This window comes from Eptatretus burgeri, chromosome 2 (assembly GCF_056783735.1).
Source record: "Eptatretus burgeri isolate ZD-2024b chromosome 2, Ebu_testis_v1, whole genome shotgun sequence".
Lineage (NCBI taxonomy): Eukaryota > Metazoa > Chordata > Myxini > Myxiniformes > Myxinidae > Eptatretus > Eptatretus burgeri.
In genome coordinates, this window is record NC_140962.1 from 61,010,432 (window position 1) to 61,031,103 (window position 20,672).

At 42.0% G+C, this 20,672-nt stretch overlaps 1 protein-coding gene across 2 annotated transcripts in view; it reads right to left on the reverse strand.

Moving 5' to 3' along the window:
• Window positions 1–20,672, reverse strand: part of NEK9 (NIMA related kinase 9) — a 125,467-nt gene that overhangs the window by 37,847 nt on the left and 66,948 nt on the right. For both annotated transcript variants that reach the window (XM_085869493.1, XM_085869492.1), the window contains exons 3-10: window positions 18,735–18,790; window positions 18,582–18,652; window positions 18,354–18,459; window positions 18,125–18,256; window positions 15,954–16,058; window positions 15,645–15,709; window positions 10,268–10,318; window positions 8,337–8,535 (exon numbers count right to left, since the gene is read on the reverse strand). In XM_085869493.1, the coding sequence (XP_085725619.1) occupies window positions 8,337–8,535; window positions 10,268–10,318; window positions 15,645–15,709; window positions 15,954–16,058; window positions 18,125–18,256; window positions 18,354–18,459; window positions 18,582–18,652; window positions 18,735–18,790 (785 nt within the window). The remainder of the gene's footprint in view (window positions 1–8,336; window positions 8,536–10,267; window positions 10,319–15,644; window positions 15,710–15,953; window positions 16,059–18,124; window positions 18,257–18,353; window positions 18,460–18,581; window positions 18,653–18,734; window positions 18,791–20,672) is intronic.

Genomic DNA, 20,672 nt, shown 5'->3' on the forward strand with positions numbered 1-20,672 from the left:
AGACAGACAGGGGTGAAAACATTACCTCCACCCACCTTCGGTAGCAGTGGTAATTATATAATGGAAGTCCATGGGAAAATAGGTTCACTATACGGAATTTCGCTTTACATAAAGCGTTTTAATAACTTGTATAATCCATTTTATATATATATATATATATATATATATATATATATATATATATATATATATATATATATATATATATATATATATATACACATCTGTGGGCCAGGGATCGGTGGTGAGAAAGACCACTGGGTGTGGAAAGCTTGCGTCGTCTCCTACCAAACTCCCCGGAATTGTCGGCAGTCGCTCGGATAACTCCGAGAGCCGGCGGGTTGTTTAACCGACCGAGGTCGCCAATATTTCAACCGTGTAGCATAGGGTCTATTTGTCTATTACTAATTTACCTAATTAACTATGTGACTTCAACGACAGGGAAACCACGCCCTCGACACGTCTTGCTCGAATCGGGTCACTCTACCGACTGCGGTAGAGTTCCAACTACTGACTCGAGGTTCGTGGTGGAGCTTGGGTGGTGAATGGCCAGGGTCCACGGAGGGGCTCGGGGTCGCTCTTCCCTTCCTCGTAGAGGGCCAGCAGAGACTCATTCGCCGCCTCGACGCCCACCAAAAACTCTTCAAAATAACTTTTAAAAGACTCTCCAAGACCCCAAAAAGACTCTCCAAGACCTCAAAAAGATCCTCCAAGACCTCAAAAAGACCACCTGCTTCAGAGAGTGCTCGGGAATTTATGGACCTCCCTCAGCGGGGAGGGCCTTGGTGAACACACCTCGCTGTCCTCCTCTGATTTGACAGGTCCTACAGCCCACCTTTCCGAGACGGGGCCTTGGCCGCTGCCGAGAAGCCCCAGCCACTCCTCCACGCGTGCCCACACTCGACAAGTAACAGTATCAACGCTGCAACAGCTCCAACCGGGAAACCCCAGACAGTCTTCCACGCGGGTTCATACTTGACGAGTAACAGTATCAATGTTGCACAGGCCGTCATGCAAGAGTTACGTTTGTGGAAGGAACGTTGTTGGGAGCGGCAAGGAACGGCTGCAAGACCCTGCCTTGGCAAGTCAGAGTGCTTGTAGACAGCGGGTGGGTAGTGGATCGTGATGGGGAATGGAATGGTTGTTGGTTGTTCGTTGGATGTAAAGATTAAATAACCTAACTAAAAAGAAATCGCAAGGCACGCCTTTGATTCTCCCACTAGACAAAAGGAAAGGGATCCGACTTCACACATACTTAACGACATAACTGACTTCTGGGACATCTGTATGTTGAATGCAAATGGTCTCCAGATCCATAACAATATATATATATATATATATATATATATATATATATATATATATATATATATATATATATATATATATATATATATATATATATATATATATATATATATATATATATATATATGATTGGGGCGGTTGGGATTACACATTTTAAAGAAGAAGGCACTTCCAATCAAAAGTTTAAAAAAAAACTAGATCGACTCCGCTTTTTGAGCAAAAAACTTTGAGCAAAACAGTGAAAGAAGACCCATTCTCAGGCAATGTTTGTCACTGGCTTTCATCAGGCACAATCGACCTATTGTGCCTTCTTCATATATATATATATATATATATATATATATATATATATATATATATATATATATATATATATATATATATATATATATATATATATATATATATATTCCAGCTGCGTGTGTGTGTGTGTGTGTGTGTGTGTGTGTGTGTGTGTGTGTGTGTGTGTGTGTGTGACCGCCGTTTCTCGACAACCGCCGGTCTGATCTGATTGAAACTTGCCAGGAATATTGCCGGGGCCGCGCAGATGTGCCTTTTCAAGGTATGATATTAATCGGACGAGCGGTTCCCAAGTTACGGCCATTTCTGTCAACCAATGACAAGACACGGTGCTATGACATCACGAATGATGTCACAATTAATGTTTATTTATTTATTTATTCTTTCTTTTTTTTACAAGATTGACGTCACAATTCTTCTTCTTCGTTTGGTATGACGTCACAATCGACGCTGGGGACCTGAGTATGTGCCTTTTCAAGGTTTGATATTAATCGGACGAGCGGTTCCCAAGTTACGGCCATTTATTTGTCAACCAATGACAAGACACGGTGCTATGACATCACGAATGACATCACAATTAATGTTTATTTATTTATTTTATTTTTTTGCAAGACTGACGTCACAATTCTTCTTCGTTTGGTATGATGTCACAATTGACGCTGGGGACAATTGGCGCTGGGAAAAATGTGCCTTTTCAAGGTTTGATATCGTTCTTCATCCGTTTCAGCTGTTTCCCAAGGTTTGAATTAATTGTTCAAATTATTAATCCCAAGGTTTGGGGGGGGGGGCGAGAGAGAAGGGGACGAGAGAGAGGGGGCGTCACAATTCGAGAGAAGAGGGGGCGAGAGAGGGGAGCGGGAGAGGGGGTGTGAGAATGGGGGCGAGAGAGGAGCGAGAGAGAGGGGCGAGAGAGGAGGGAGGAGAGAGGAGGGAGGAGAGAGAGGAGGGGCGAGACTAGGGGGGAGAGAGGGGATGAGAGAGGGGGGGAGAGAGGGGGGGCGTCACAATTCTTCTTCTTCTTCGTTTGATATGACATCACAATTGACGCTGGGGACCTGAGTATATTTCCCAGGTGTTTCCCAAGTTATGGCCATTTATGGTACGGTTGGTCCGATCTAATTGAAATAATGCCCCAATCCAGTCTTCGTTTACGACAGTGAAGGAACAAAGCTGCACCCACGGGAATATTGCCAGGAATATTGCCGGGGACCCGCGGATGTGTCTTTTCAAGGTTTGATATTAATCGGACAAGCGGTTCCCAAGTTACGGCCATTTTATTGCTTTTTTCAGTGTTGGAAAGGTGTATATATCGCAGCTGAAGTGTCGTTCCACCTTATGTCATTTTTTTTTCCAAAAGATATCTCAGAATAATGATAACAGCATATTAATAATAATAATAATAGCATAATAATTGGCAGTAATAAAAAGAATAACGTGATACAATGACCAATATCTGTCAACCAATAACGACCTATATATTGTCTGTCAACCAATAATGACTGTCAACCAATGACAGGACATGGTGCTATGACATCACGAATGACGTCACAATTAATGTTTATTTATTTATTTTTGCACGATTGACGTCACAATTCTTCTTCTTCTTCGTTTGGTATGACGTCACAATCGACGCTGGGGTCCTGAGTATGTGCCTTTTCAAGGTTTGATATCGTTCTTCATCCGTTTCAGCTGTTTCCCAAGTGTTTCCCAAGGTTTGAAAGCTGTTTTTTTTTCCCAAGGTTTGAATTAATTGTTCAAATTATTAATTAATCCCAAGGTTTGAATTTTCCCAAGGGAAACAATTGTTTCCCAAGGGTTTGAAAGCTTTTTCCCAAGGTTTGAATTAATTGTTCAAATTATTAATTAATTCCAAGGTTTGAATTTTCTCAAGGGAAACAGCTGTTTCCCAAGGGTTTGAAAGCTGTTTTTTTCCCTAGGTTTGAATTAATTGTTGTGCTTGGTAGACATTTGTGAATACATTTACAGAGAGAGGGGCGAGAGAGAAGAGGGGGGCGAGAGAGAAGAGGGGGGAGAGAGAGAAGAGGGGGGAGAGAGAAGAGGGGGAGAGAGAGAAGAGGGGGAGAGAGAAGAGGGGAGAGAGAGAAGAGGGGGAGAGAGAGAAGAGGGGGAGAGAGAAGAGGGGGAGAGAGAGAAGAGGGGGAGAGAGAGAAGAGGGGGAGAGAGAGAAGAGGGGGAGAGAGAGAAGAGGGGGGAGAGAGAGAAGAGGGGGAGAGAGAGAAGAGGGGGAGAGAGAGAAGAGGGGAGAGAGAGAAGAGGGGGAGAGAGAGAAGAGGGGGAGAGAGAGAAGAGGGGGGAGAGAGAAGAGGGGGAGAGAGAAGAGGGGGGAGAGAGAAGAGGGGGGAGAGAGAAGAGGGGGAGAGAGAGAAGAGGGGGAGAGAGAGAAGAGGGGGAGAGAGAGAGAAGAGGGGGGAGAGAGAGAAGAGGGGGAGAGAGAGAAGAGGGGAGAGAGAGAAGAGGGGGGAGAGAGAAGAGGGGGAGAGAGAAGAGGGGGAGAGAGAAGAGGGGGAGAGAGAGGGTGGCGAGAGAGGGTGGCGAGAGAGGGTGGCGAGAGAGGGTGGCGAGAGGGGGCGAGAGGGGCGAGAGGGGGCGAGAGGGGGGCGAGAGGGGGCGAGAGGGGGCGAGAGAGGGGGCGAGAGGGGGGCGAGAGGGGGCGAGAGGGGGGGCGAGAGGGGGGCGAGAGGGGGGCGAGAGGGGGCGAGAGGGGGGCGAGAGGGGGCGAGAGAGGGGGCGAGAGAGGGGGGCGAGAGAGGGGGCGAGAGAGGGGAGGGAGAGAGGGGAGGGAGAGAGGGGAGGGAGAGAGGGAGGGAGAGAGGGGAAGGAGAGAGGGGAGGGAGAGAGGGGAACGAGAGAGGGGAGGAGAGAGGGGTATGAGAGAGGGGGTATGAGAGAGGGGGTATGAGAGAGGGGGTATGAGAGAGGGGGTATGAGAGAGGGGGTATGAGAGAGAGGGGTGTGAGAGAGGGGGCATCACAATTCAAGAGAGGGGAAAGAGGAGGTGGCGAGAGAGGGGACGGGAGAGGGTGGGTGAGAGTGGGGGCGAGAGAGAGGGGCGAGAGAGGAGGGAGAGAGAGGAGGGGGAGAGAGGAGGGGTGAGACTAGGGGGGAGAGAGAGGGGGGAGAGAGAGGGGAGAGAGAGAGGGGAGAGAGAGGGGAGAGAGAGAGGGGAGAGAGAGGGGGAGAGAGAGGGGAAGAGAGAGAGAGAAAGGGAAGAGAGAGAGGGGGAGAGAAAGGGAAGAGAGAGAGGGGGGGAGAGAGAGGGGGAATCACAATTATTCTTCTTCTTCGTTTGATATGACGTCACAATTGACGCTGGGGACCTGAGTATGTTTCCCAAGTTAAGGCCATTTATGATACGGTTGGTCCGATCTCATTGAAACAATGCCCCAATCCAGTCGTCGTTTACGAGAGCGAAGGAACGAAGCTGCACATACTGGCACACACCTACGGGCACGCACTAGTATATATAAATCGATAAAATATGTATAAAAAAATTATCTGATTTTGTAACATGCTCATCAATCTGCATGGTAGTTATTTTACAATGCTGATTATTTTAAATAAAAGGCTATCAGAAGTAGTCAGTGTGTATTTTTCTTTCCATACTCTGTGATTACTGGCTACGTTTTCACAAGTTCAACTGGAATGGTACTCGGGAGAGTGCATACCTCCACCAGACTGAACAGTTTACATTTTGGATCCCATTGAGGGACTGGATCTAGATTTGGACCTGAACCAAAATCTAATTGGCTTGTTCTCACCTAACCAACTCATCCATCAAGTTATGTCATAACTCCTCGAAAACATTTTGAAATATCATGCGATATATTGTTTTCGGCCACATCTCTCAATGGTGAAGAATCACATTAAAAACTAAAAAGTTCTTGTATCTGGATTTTCACCAAAATCAAATCAATTCGTCCACAATGTTTCATCCGAATCCATCCATAACTTTTTGAGATATGCGTTACATATCATTGTTAGCTCGATCAGTCGATGGGAAAGAATTGTTTTTAAAATTCCAGTTTCCAGATCCGCATTCGGATCGTCACGAAAATCTCATCATTTTGTCCGTGTCACACACACAACTTGTCCACCAAATTTCATCTGAATAGGTCCACAACTTTCTGAGATATCCTGCTCACAGACAAACAGACAAGCCGGTAGGCGGCGATGGGTCGCCGAGCATGGAAACTATAAGGTATTGAGAAAAATGGATGTCATATAGCGGATAGGGAATCACCTTAAGATTATGCATATCAAATCTCATCCAGTTCCATTTACTGACAACTACTCGGTATCCATTTGAATGAAAAGTAGCGAAAATGTGGTTTGAAATCGGAAATCCCCAAAGTTCGAGAGGGTGCTGAAGGTGAACAAAGATCTAAATCGAAAATCCGGCTTGATCGTTTGTGCACAATGTATTCCAGACGATTAATATGAATTTTCATGACCATCCGACCCTAGGAGGAGTAGCATTTGGCGCGAAGACACCTCCAGCTCTCACATATTATCGATTTTTGCACTAATTGACCTTTGACCCCTGACCTAAGCGAAATCGGTCAATATATCCTGAGGCAAAGTTGTAGTACTCATTGAGTACCATGAACCTGCAAAGTTTCATTCGTATCGATGCACTCACCTGGTCGCTAGGGGGCCTTCAATTTTCGCCAATTTTCATGCATACCCTAATTGTAGGGGGCGCTGAGGGTAAACTATTCCATATATCACAAAACCGGAATATATTTGATAGAGCATCACCTGTAGATCATTCGTGCCAAATTTCATAACCCTACGTGGGATAATGGCTTTCGGAATTGATTTTGTGTGAACTGTACCGATTTTGAAGGTTTTTCGGTTGTTGCTAGAGAACCAAAGCGTCCCTAGCAACCATCACAATTTCCAAAGCACTCGGTCATAAGATGTACCTACCACCCGAGTTTGGTCAAAATCCACCCACGTTTACTACCAATTATGCTGATGACAAACGAACAAACATCCAAACAAACAGACAGAATTACTGACAATAAGGGTCACATATTTCGGCGACCCAACAAACAGACAGGGGTGAAAAAACAACCTTCACCAACCTTCGGTGGCGGAGGTTACAAGGAATATTTATTCACTCCACTTAACTTTCGCCGAAATTAACTGGCCGCAAAAGTTTGATCCACGTGAAAGATAAGTACATTACAGTATGCTTCGAGGAAGTTTTTTGCTTTTCAATACAAAACACCAGAATATTTCAATCCACCGCAGGATAAAGGTCCAAATCATAATCGAAGGTCTTTTTTGTGTTTTTAAAGCTTACTCTCCACACTTGCCAAGTATGAGTTAGCGAGAGCGTGTTGGCATGGGAATCAAACCAAAGCCAGCCAGTGGAGAAGGAAACAAGTATTTAACCACTCAACCAAACAGCCAGATTGCTTTTGAGTAACAGTACATTTTTTTCCTACTCTATTATTGCCAAACCCAAAAGAGAAGTTATCATATAAAATAAGTGTGGAGAGAAGTTTACAGCTGTAAAGAGATCAACATTCCCTTGGTGCAGTTGACGAATCCACAAATTAAATGTCAATTATATTTTCCGAGTACAATACCAACTCATAACTAAAACTACGTTGTCGATGGCACACCATCGCATATTCCTGCGCGCACTGCTTTGTCCCATTAACGCTCGGTGAAATTTTATCTTGCAAAATGGATTGACTATTCTTTTCTATTTGATGTGCTTTATGACCAAAGACTTACTATGTTTACTAAATCAGAAGTCATTGCAAGCATGTCAACATTTCATGAAACATTAATTTAACACTGTCCAGCAATATAGAACTGTGCATCAATTTAATCATAGGAATGAACTGTGTATAATATTAATTATTATTCAATATCAATTGATAAATATTCAATATCAATAAATATTTATTATATTTATTGATATTGGTTTCAATCTTCAATATCAAATTATTCAATATCAATTAGATAAACTTTTCATAAATCGATAAATTATTCAATATCAATTAGATAAATACAGTAAAACCTGTGACCGTTTGTCACTCATGGGGGCCACATAAGTAAGTTCTTTATAAAAGAATTTACCATGTACAATGGTAAATACACTTAAAAAAAAAAATCAGCCCCCATGACCCCACCCCCTCTGGCCCGGCCCCTAGGGGTCATATCAAAAATTCGACAGTGTTGTGCACTTCCCCATACATATATCTACTATGTCCCAAAGTTTCAAGTTCCTATCTCAAACGGTGTAGGAGGAGCTATTTTGACCCCCTATCCGCTAAGCACCCCCTACCCCCCTCCCCCCAAGCACCCTCTGATCATCATGTGTTAACATAATATGTTGTTAAATGTATAACTCATGAATACGTTTGATTTAAAAAGCTATAAGACAATTTTTTTTTTAATCGACCCCCCCCATGACCCCAACCCCTCTGGCCCAGCCCCGAGGGGTCATATAAAAAAATCCGAAAGTGTTGTGCACTTCCCCATACATATATCTACTATGTCCCAAAGTTTAAAGTTCCTATTTCAAACGGTGAAGGAGGATTTACAGGGTAAGACAGACGGACGGACGAGACGAGACAATCACAATATTCCCGCTTTTTTTTTTGAAAGCACGGGAATAAAAATAGTTGCTTTGAACATTTGAATGGGTTAAATATCTGAAGAGTGAAAAGGCACCAGATTTTACTCACCGCCCAAGTGTATAGCTCCTTTTCCACGCTGACAGCTGCAAAGTGACTCTTTCCTGTGCAAACCTGCAAAGCACTGCAGCCCTTTTGTCCATGGAACATGACCTGTGTCTGGGGCATGTACTTGCCTCCTCCCCAGTAGTACACATCACTGGAGCATGGTGTCACGACAGGAAGCATGTCCACATCTTTGTTCATCAGTCTGCATGAAATAGATAGCAATAATCCAGCCATGTATCATATCGGAAAATATAAACTATTGAATGCAGAAATGTTGTCGCAGGTGTTGTGGTGAAGAAAACTTTCCAGCTTGAGCACAAAATTTGCATATTCCATCAGTAAACTAGGCTGAACGGTTTAGGTTTGGTATGCCACCGATAGGTCCGATCTGGATCCAGACCTAAACCAAAATCTAATCCGCTTGTTCTCGTCACCTATGCAACTCATTCACCTAGTTTTGTCACAACACGTTCGTCCATAACGTTTTTGAAATTCCGTGCCATCTACTGTTTTTGACCTCATCTCTCAATGGTGAAGAATCACAATGTAAAAATTAAAAAAAAAATTCATATCCGGATTGGATCTTCATCAAAATCGAATCGATTAGTCTTTGTCATATCCCCAACGTGTCCACCAACTTTTGTCCAAATATGTCCACAACTTTTTGAGATATCCTGCTCTCAGAAAAACAGACAGGTATGAAAACATAACCTTCACTGGCGGAGGTTAAATAAAATAAATAAATAAATAAAAGTGCTGCACTATCAGTCAAGATATACCTGCACGTCTCATTTTCGACAATTAAAAAAGTAAAGCATGTTACTAAAGCTTGCCCTATTTTTCAAGTATTCCCCATCCACACAAATAGGTACCCGCAGTTTCCCTGTGGCATCATGATTGCCCTTCATAACTGAAGACAATCGTTCACATGAGATGTGCGTACAATCTGGGTACCTCCATTTGTACAAAAGTTGCTGCCCAGACACCAACCACATTCTGAGATAGCAGGCAGTATAAGCTCATGCCAAGTTATATTGAAGACCAGACCACCTGCTGTCGAAACAGGCAGCGATTTGGCATTTGTCCAGGGTGCCGGCAATAACGCGCTTACTCTTTGGGAAAGACACCGTGAGCTCTATAATGGTAAACACCAACCAGTGCTGACCGAAGAATCCTCTGGCTTAACATCCTTCCGATAGATGTCACATACAATGACAAATTGCCCTGCATGTGAAACATTAGGGTGACAGTTTATAGCTCGATAGAAATTCAAATACAGGCTAGACAGTTCAAAAGCGAGTTAACCCCTTCATGACAAAAGCATGTAAATATTTTGGATCAGGCCACAGCTAATTCCTGACAACCTTCACATACTTGATACTTGATGCAACAAAATGCTGCTCAAGTGGTTTGAATAATTGGAAATCACAGTGACTCACGTGGATTACAAAGGAACACAGTTGAGTACGACGGTTGAAGTCAAATCAGCTATTTAAAGGCGAATGCCAAACGCATGCTCTCATTAGAGGCGCGTAACAGCAAAATCATCATCTGCTTGAACAATTCAGTTCAACAGAAACTTTGCAACACAACACAATGTCTTTCAGCACATACAGTACATGACAGTTTGCTGCCCTCTCAAATATCCATACATCCGTACAGCTGTAACATTGTTTTTTCCAAAGAATTGCGAAATTTTATCATTTCTACTCCACAATAATTACATGATTTGTTCTTCTTTTCGGTTGATCTCAAACAAAAAGTGGATTTATAATCTTGAATGATTCTTGTGCTTTGCATCCATTCAGTCCAACAACAGCATTCAATTTTGGAAGTTGCAGCTGAATGCGAATTGCTTCACAAACATTGTAACAGTGCACTCAGACATTTTTATCCAATATAAACCATATTCACCACTAACCAAACAGAATTACCTGAATTGCCGTGCAGGTTCGTTGAGTTCCTCAACTCTGTCTTCCATCTCCCTTCGAACCAAAACCAGAATTGGAATCTTAGCAATTATAAACGAGGCAAGACACCACATCAACAGGATGAGAAAATAAAACAAAAAGTTGAAAACATGCCTAAAGTTCCAACAAAACAAGGAAAGAAGGATAAATGCAGCAAGCAGTGTAAAATGCAAGAGGAGTTTTTTTTTTTTTTTTTCTTTTTAACCACTCACATTCCATCAGAAACGAAAGTTCAAAGCTAGAAAGAGCTTTTTTCCACAACCCGGCAGAACAGCAAGCATGGCACATGCAAGAAGTATGCAGCAGCGAGTGCTCGTTGCCTGCAAGCAGGCAGAAAAGTCATGCCATTAGCGGAGGATCATCTCAAGTGTTGAGAAAGCATTTGGGTTCGATTCCTGTTCACTTCGGCTGGGAAATTAGTTATATTTGCTCGACAGTTAGGGGAAAAAGCCAAGGGCATTGCAAGCACGGCAATACCAAGACAGCCGTTTACTAGTGAACTGGGTATGCCGTTTGGACGGACTGTGTATGGGGAAATTTTTCACTCATGTTACGTAGCAGGAAAGTAGAAGCAAGCTAGATATCCTGGATATTGCTTGGAAGAAAACACCCAGCAAGCCCGTTCAGTACAAGCAGTAGACAAGGGTCCAAGAGAACGTTTTACATCTTACGTAAACCTATACAGCCACATGTTAAAATAGCAAAATAATAAGCAATTATTGGCATGCTAAAAGTCATCATCATTCATTTTTCAATAAAGATTCATGCAATCCCATTTTGGATTAAGAAATATGATTGGTAATAGGCTGCGGTGAGGCAGAGGGCTTAAATTTCATAATTGATGAATCAAGTGGAATTTATCATTTAGCGAGATGTAACCAAATACATGGTGGAGAAACAGGCAGGTGAACTCAATGGATAATATTCTATGAAAAACTGTGCGTGTGTATAGGATTTCTTGAAATTCAAATAATGAAAATTTCCACCTTGGTGGTATTTACATGACGAGCAAGAAACTAATATTCTGGAATATCAAAAGTAAACAGGAGAAATTCTACTGGATTAGGCATTGCATGTCAGACGTATGCGCTCTACCGAGTGCCCTTCTAGTTTATTTCTGTTTTTACTCTTCTTCTTCAAAGTCATTCACGAGTGCGTCACGTGCAAGGAAAGTCCCCGTGACATCACGGAGCTTCAGGCAGCATCCTCAATGGAAGTTTTGAAAGCTGGGGCATAACCAATAAAGGGGCGAGGCATGATCTGCTATCCAACCAATCAGGTAGTTCAGTGGTAGCTCGTCACAGGGACAGGTAGTTCAGAGGTAGCTCGTCACGGGGACAGGTAGTTCAGTGGTAGCTCATCATGGGGACAGATGGTTCAGTGGTAGCTCGTCACTGGGACAGGTAGGTCAGTGGTAGTTCGTCACAGGGACAGGTAGTTCAGTGGTAGCTCGTCACAGGGACAGGTAGTTCAGTGGTAGCTCGTCACGGGGACAGATAGTTCAGTGGTAGCTCATCACTGAGACAGATAGTTTAGTGGTAGCTCATCACGGGGACAGATAGTTCAGCGGTAGCTCATCACGGGGACAGATAGTTCAGTGTTAGCTCATCACGGGGACAGATAGTTCAGCGGTAGCTCGTCACGGGGACAGATAGTTCAGTGGTAGCTCGTTATGGGGACAGATAGTTCAGTGGTAGCACGTCACGGGGACAGATAGTTTAGTGGTAGCTCATCATGGGGACACATAGTTCAGTGGTAGCACGTCACGGGGACAGATAGTTCAGTGGTAGCTCATTATGGGGACAGATAGTTCAGTGGTAGCTCATCACTGGGACAGATAGTTTAGTGGTAGCTCATCACGGGGACAGATAGTTCAGCGGTAGCTCGTCACGGGGACAGATAGTTTAGTGGTAGCTCATCACGGGGACAGATAGTTTAGCGGTAGCTCATCACGGGGACAGATAGTTCAGCGGTAGCTCATCACGGGGACAGATAGTTCAGCGGTAGCTCATCACGGGGACAGATAGTTCAGCGTTAGCTCATCACGGGGACAGATAGTTCAGCGGTAGCTCGTCACGGGGACAGATAGTTCAGTGGTAGCTCGTTATGGGGACAGATAGTTCAGTGGTAGCACGTCATGGGGACAGATAGTTCAGTGGTAGCTCGTCACGGGGACAGATAGTTCAGTGGTAGCTCGTCACGGGGACAGATAGTTCAGTGGTAGCTCGTCACAGGGACAGATAGTTCAGTGGTAGCTTGTCATGGGGACCCCATAGTTGACGTTCTGTCTTAAACAAGGCAGGCAGAGTTTTGAGTGAGCCATTGGAGTGAACATGAAGGAAGCAGTTGGAGACAATCCTCTGAAAGAGATGGAGATGGTTGGAGTGTGTCTTCATCTTTAAGACACAAGGAGACTGTTGGAGTTTAGTCACTGAATGGACAAGAGACGACGCGATATCTGTGATCGCAAAGTGATCACCCATGACTTGCCCTTGGGCCGCAATCCAATGATGGCCATATTTAGTTCGGACCACCATATGACTGACCTTCAACATTTCGGGATAGAGTGTGGATTAAGAAAACATGTCCCCAACTGTACAGTCTATCCATAAAACATCATGATGAAAATCAGAGGGATATCATTCAAGTTGTGATCAAAAATGTTTTGGGTTTTTTTGTTAATTAGGTAACAATCTGAAAAAAGTAGGTCAAGGACACAAATCAAATATATCAGGTGAACTTCAGTGCAGATTTACTATTAATTTGCAAAAACATCTTGGAAGGCAAAGTGGTCTTTGAGATTTGCATTGGCAAAACTGAGCGATGACAAAAAAATTAAAAGAATTAATTAATCAATTAATTAAAGTTTAAAAAAAAAAAAAAATTTCATTCGGCCATTTGACCTTGACCGTTAACTCAGAGGGGTATGAGGGAAAGTAAGTGTAAATGTGACTTGCTTTAGGCTATCTAGAGGGCAATGTAGTTACGATTGGACAACCACAGTCAAGTTATGGTGAAAAATGTAAGAATGTGTTGAATTGGGTGAAGACTTAAAATTAGATCAAGGTCAAAAAAGATGTCAATCCCTGCATACTTCTTATTGCCATTATTGATGCAAATTTTAATTCCCAAAGTTCCAGCAGGCTGCGAGATACAGCTCAGACATTGGCAGAAAAAAAAAGGGAGAAAAAGCTAAATGGTGGTTTAGTACTCCGAGAGGTGCAAGACCTTGACCTTTAACCCGTAGGGGTATGATGAAAACGTGGCTTGCTCATGGCTATCTATTTGATGAGGGCAATTTCATTCTGGTCGGCCAAACCTCAGTCAAGTTTTCATGAAAAATATTTAAATATCTCAATTCAAGGGTCATGCCTTTAAAAAAAAAATAGGTCAAGGTCAAAAAATCATGTCACCCCCACATAATTTTTATTCCCATTATTGATGCAAGTTTCATTCCGAAAAAAAAAATAGCGGTTAAGTACTCCAAGGGGTGTAGGATCTTGACCTTTAACCTGGAGATGGGTATGATGTAAATTAAGTTGAAATGGGCCTTGCTCTAAGCTATCTAGTGAGGGCAATTTCGTTCCAATCTGACAAACTTTTGTTGAGTTATAGTGAAAATGTTAAAATGACTAATTAGGTCATGACATTAAAATGAGGTCAAAGTCAAAATAGGTCAACCCACTTCTAATCACATTATTGATGCAAAATTTCATTCCGCAAGTCCCCAGCTGGCTCTGAGATATAGCTCAGAAATTGTTACAGTTTGGAAATTTGGAATGTTGAGAGTGGAGAAAGAAAAACCAAAAATAAATAATAATTTTCGAAATGTTGGTTTAGTTCTCCTAAGGGTCTAAGAAACTCTGTGGTACCATTAAAAATTGGGGGTGCCAATTGTAGAAACAAACTCTACAACAGCAATAAACCTTCCCCTATGCTATAGGGGGAGAATTCACTAGAGCTGTTGCGATGATGGTTCACCAAGAACAGCTGCTCTGAACAATGTTAACTGCCTGCTTCACCAAGCTCGGTTTCTGCTGCCCTTGTGAAACCACTAACAGGCTGTGTTCATCCTCATCTTCATGTGTTGTGTGTGGTGTGTGGTGTGGTGTGTGTGGGTGTGCGCACCCGGGGTATGCCCAGGTTTGCCTGGTCTCATTCTCTTCCTTCCTTGATGGGATAGAGTAAGCAAAACCCAACAGGCCACAAGGCAAGGCCAGGGTGCCAGGTCACGTCCCAAATGCATGTCAATCGGTGCAGCTCCCTCCCCCTAGCGACGCTGTGCCCCATCAAAGCTGCAGTCCACGGCTTGGTACTCACTCCCAACAAAGCCGTTGTATTTGGCACAGTCTTGGATCCCATGGAATTCGGTCCCAAGCAGGCGGAACAACAAAAAGGGAGTCGCAAAAGCTCAGGTTTTCATTCTCAGCATGATCGTGTCAGCAAAACCAAACAACCCGCAAAGCCAGGCCGCATCCCAAACGAGTGTCGATCAGCATGACTCCGGGCGTCACATGTGCAGCCCTCTTCCTCACCAAAACTGCCGTCCTCGGCTCGGTTCTCACCTCCAAAGTCATTTTCTGTGTGGTCCTCAATCCCATAAAACTCAGCCGCTCTCGTCCTCAACAGTCAGAACTTTGCAAAAGGCATTTCTTCAAAGCTTGGGCCTTATCTCCCATCAGCAAGGGGTCAGCAAGTCCAACTAAGCTGCAGGACCAGAGTGCGTCACAAACGCCTGTTGGACGGTATGAGACGAGGCGCCTCATGTGCATCTCTTTCCATTGAAACTACAGTCTTCGACTCGCTTTTCACTGCCTTAAAAACTGATGTATTTGACGTGGCCCTTGGTCCTTTCCATCCCAGGCAAGAGGGAGGTGGCAGGATTTGCCACCTCCCCCTCTCAATGTGTGTGTGTGTGTGTGTGTGTGTGTGTGTGTGTGTGTGTGTGTGTGTGTGTGTGTATTAAGTTTGGCATCGATCCATTACCGTCTAGATTAAGCGTGGTTTGTTCTCCCTCTCCCCCTATGGCCTAATGAACTTTTTTTCATGAATTAAACTGTCATCTGGTAAGAATTTGTACATTTATAACAATACTAAAATAAGTGAAAAGGGGAATTCCCAACACCCAATTCACCATAACACATCTGCCACCTGTGTGGCATGTGTGAGCTAAAATTACAATCAGGTATTAAAATTAATTACATGAACACAGTTGTGTATTCACACAGCCCATCACCACTCAGGTCATCTTTGGAAGTTAAACCTTCGGTGGGATTTGAGGGCTGTTTTTTTTTCCATATTTAGTCATGTGACAATATCAAAGCATTTGTGCAAGTGTTACCTCGATCTCGACTTGATGATGTCATATTCCATTATTTCAGCAGCTGTTGCTCTATCTTCTGCATCCTGAGAAGGATACAGAAAAAGGGGGTTCCCTATTTTGTTAACAAAATGATGCAAATCCAAAACAAAGCTCATTTGATGATACATATGAACATTTTGTTTAGAGACAATTTTTAAAGCTATGGAAAATTAAGATCAACATAAATATATTTATGTAAATTACAGCATTTGCATATACCATATATCTCTTGCAAGAAACGAATAAATGCAGAAAGTTCATCCACTAGAGTAAAAGGAATGGCCTTACCTTGTATAAACAGTGTTCCATAAGCTCCCTGATCGCTTCAGAATATTGAGTTCCCAAGTCATCCAGCTGTCCATGGATTATCGCCAAGCAGAGCTTCAATGGGTTCTGAAACCACATGCAAAAACTCGAAAATTATTGGAAGGTGAAGTGAGAATAGGTTGTAAGAATATGACAAATAAAATAGATATGGTGTGAAAAACTTCACGCAGTACTAGTAGAGCTACGCACACCTTGTGCGGAAGGAATTTAGAGTTTAGAAAAAGAGCCAAGTAGTATGTATAATTCCAATTAATTAATCACATAATTTAGCAAGTAATACTATAATAATAAAAATATTAATAATAATAATAATACTGTAACAGATAAATGCAATATATAAAATATTTAATTTTAAATAACAGGCAAAAACAGGGAATAATATGACACAATAGGCAACACTACACAATAATGACTACTGCAGTGCCTCTGGATAGACAACTTCTCGAGTCTGGTTGTTGGGTTCCAGAATTGTGAGCTTGGCGATACAAATAAGATGATTTGTAATACAGCCAACCACCAGATGTATTTACATAGAGAGAATTGGGGTCTTCCTTCACCCTAAACCCCCTACCCTATAGGTTTGAAAATGTTTTCTTGCATCTCCATTTGTGAAGTGGATTCCAAAGGTATGCAATATGATGGGCTTACTTCCGGTGGGGCCGATTCAATGGAAGGACAGACAGACGGACAGAAAATACAACTTCAAATAATAATATTGTTGTGTGGATGTCGATCAACATCAGTGCTGGATAGACCGAAACAGAGTATCAATTAATGTGGAATTCCTCAGAGCTGGGACCTTTCGTCCTGAGAGATAGTCCAAGCAGTCTTTTAAGGCACTGTGTTCAATATTTACTCTTCTTTACCATTCCCCAAGGTCGCCCAAATTAGCCAAAATGACAGCAAACCCACACGGAAAGCAGATGGCTGAAACACGCTTTCTTACCTTTTAAAGGATTTATTTTATAATGAAAAGCACAAAGAAGAAGGTCGACAAGATGCTATAACGGAGCAAACCAAGCAAGTCAAAAGACACAAAAAAAGTAAATAATAATAATAATAAAAGGATGGGATGCACAGACTTGTATACAATGAGGAGAAATAAAAGCTCAAATCCAAACTCACAAAGCACCACAGATCTCACTTTTACAACAACAACAATAATAATAATACAGGTGGGATTTCCCTTTTCTCTGATACACAGTGTGGGTGCACTCGATGGTGTACACTTTAAAAACCAGAAGGAAGATGAGACCCAGTGACGAACAGGGCCAACAATGGGTCGGCCTTCAACTTGGCCATGTGGTCCCCTTTTGTCCTTTTTCCTCCAGGCCCTCCAAAAACACAGGGTGATCCCAGATTGGGCGGAATCCCCACAAAGCTTCTCCTCCAAGTGAGGTCTCCATCCGTCCTTGCAAACAAGCCTCTCTTGGTTCTCTCGTGCACGAGCCTCTCCTGGTTGCCTCTCCGCTGGACTCTCTGGTCTCAACTCCTGTGCTCTTCTGCACTCACGTACACCCCGATCCCTTCTTCTCAGATCCCAGCCAAAGGGGAAGCCATAAAAAAAATAAATGTACATCTTTTCTTCTGGGTTCTCCAGCCCAATGCACCACCGTGGTTGGCGCACAAACTGGCCAGACATCATAATTGGCCTTTTGCACGCCTGTGATACAAGCGCCTCTGCTCTGGGAAGTCCACACCTTGCCACACCCACAAACATGAGGTTTTGCATATACATGATTAATCTCTACCCTGTCTATATATAACATGTGCTGCCTCCTCAGCATCACTGAAACAAACGACTAACTCCAACAGATCCCTGTTACATGGCAATTTAACCTACGTGAAAAACACGGACCATACTATGCTTACCACAGTTTAGCCATGGATCCCCCCCCCCCTTCCACATAATATATATATATATATATATATATATATATATATATATATATATATATATATATATATATATATATATTAATATATATACACAAATTAGATGAAGAAAAAAAAAAAGAGGCTATAAGAGGAAATTTGTCAATAGCTTTAGATATATAATTTGTCTGGAAATTATCAAAATGTCATTCTAAGGAAATTAGGCTACTCACTTTTCCTTACCATCCCTCCCTTACCGTAGCATCAAATGTCTTTTTGAGTGCAAGGAGTTCATAGAGCACACAGCCCATTGACCATATGTCTATCTTGGTACTATACGCGTGACCTCCGATGAGTTCAGGAGACATGTAATGAGGAGTTCCGACAAACTGCGTGGAGTAGAGAAAGAAAATGTGGCAATCTCATGCAATCCAACCTCAATGACAAACTGTTTTTGAAACAGATGAAATGGAAATGTATACTTACAGTATGCATTGCCTTTCCTTGTATTTCAGTCAGCTTTGAAATACCAAAATCTCCAAGCTTCAAGAGGTCAGACTTGGTGAGGAAGATATTTAAGGTTTTGATGTCTCTGTGTCGCAAGAAAGCAAAATAAGAACAAAAGATGAGATCAATAAACCACGAAATACGTTTGGTTACACTTGTACAAAATGTGAAAGGTCTGAAAGGAAAAGACTCAAATTGTCAACCCACCTGTGAATTATGTTGAATCTATGAATGTATTTCACAGCTGAAGCCAGCTGGTAAAAATACCAGATGACTTTCTGTGGGGATTAGGAAAGAAAAACTTAGTTATAGCCATATAAAGCCAGATATAAGTAATAATAAAATAATAAAGATAGTTACCTCTTCTTCAAAGTGCTGCATCTGCATCGAGGCAATTTTGTCATGCAAAGTTCCACCTACAGAAAAAAAAACAACTTTAATTTCGTGCAGAACTTGTGCTTAATACAAACAACATGACAGAGCATTTTAACAATGCAGAGCCTCACCAGGGTATACAGATTACAGTAGATCTGAGAACCAGTACGGGCTCACTCGCTCACATAAAAATGCTTCAGAAATGAGTGTCTCAGGGAAAAATGAATGGACAATCCCCTGGGGCAGTGGTTGTCTTTTTATCTTGCCAAAACGAAGTTTTTGCAAGATATGTTAGTCAGCTTGCATGTTTTTTTTTGTTTGTCTGTAATCACGTATAAAAAAATTCTGCAGAGCACAGTTATCATTGGAAATTTTTGTAACTTCGCATATCAGAGGCCTATAGATGTCCCTTTCAGTGCATAAAAGTTTGAAGGTCAAGGTCAAAGGTCAAGGTCACTTCGTCGCAAATCTGGGGAGTCGACGAAACCCTTATTTTTTGAGTAATTTTGATCGGATCGTCTTCAAACTTCATGCAAATATAGTTCATGGTCTGGCGCTCAGCTGATTAATTTTTGGTGGCGATTGGCCTTGACCTTCATGGTTAGCGCCTCAGGTCAAACATATTTGACCCCAAGGTCAAATTTTCAAGTTTTAGGAACCATGTCGCGTAGTACCTCAAATTGAACACCTTGATGAGTGCTTTCTAGATATGTCAAGCTTGAGACATTATGATGTCATTTGGTGACGTTATGAGGCAAACGCATATTTTTCATGGTTACTCTGTAGAACGATTCTCATCGGAATCTCTCGTAGGCAGATATTCCTCAAGGAGTCGCTCCTGGTGGATAGCAGCTCTGTTCACCTCAGTGTGACCTTAAAGAAGTCACACGTGGTCACCTTTTGGCAAGTTGGTTTATTTTTTCTTTTTTTAAATCGGGGTCACTCCTTTCAACATTTTGCAGAAAATTTTTTTTGTATGACATTAAAAAAAAAAAAAAAATTATTATGCAAAGTTTATAATGCCATGTCATTGCTGTGCAAAGGTGTGTGTGTGTGTGTGTGTGTGTGTGTGTATGTGTGTGTGTGTGTATGTGTGTGTGTGTGTGTGTGTGTGTGTGTGTGTGTGTGTGTGTCTGTGTGTGTGTGTGTGTGTGTGTGTGTATATATACATATACATATATATATATATATATATATATATATATATATATATATATATATATATATATATATATATATATATATATATATATATATATATATATATATATATATATATATATATATATATACATATACATATACATATACATATATATATATATATATATATATATATATATATATATACACATATATATACATATATACATATATATATATATATACATATATATATATACAGTGGGGAGAACAAGTATTTGATACACTGCCGATTTTGCAGGTTTTCCCACTTACAAAGCACGTAGAGGTCTGTAATTTTTATCATAGGTACACTTCAACTGTGAAAGACGGAATCTAAAACAAAAACCCTGAAAATCACATTTTATGAGTTTTAAATAATTAATTTGCATTTTATTGCATGAAATAAGTATTTGATCACCTACCAACCAGTAAGAATTCCGGCTCTCACAGACCTGTTAGTTTTGTCTTTAAGAAGCCCTCCCATTCTCCACTCATTACCTGTATTCACTGCACCTGTTTGAACTCGTTATCTGCATAAAAGACAGCTGTTCACACTCAATCAATCAGACTCCAACCTCTCCACAATGGGCAAGAGCAGAGAGCTGTCTAAGGACATCAGGGACAAAATTGTAGACTTGCACAAGGCTGGGATGGGCTACAGGACAATAGGCAAGCAGCTTGGTGAGAAAGCAACAACTGTTGGCGCAATTATTAGAAAATGGAAGAAGTTCAAGATAA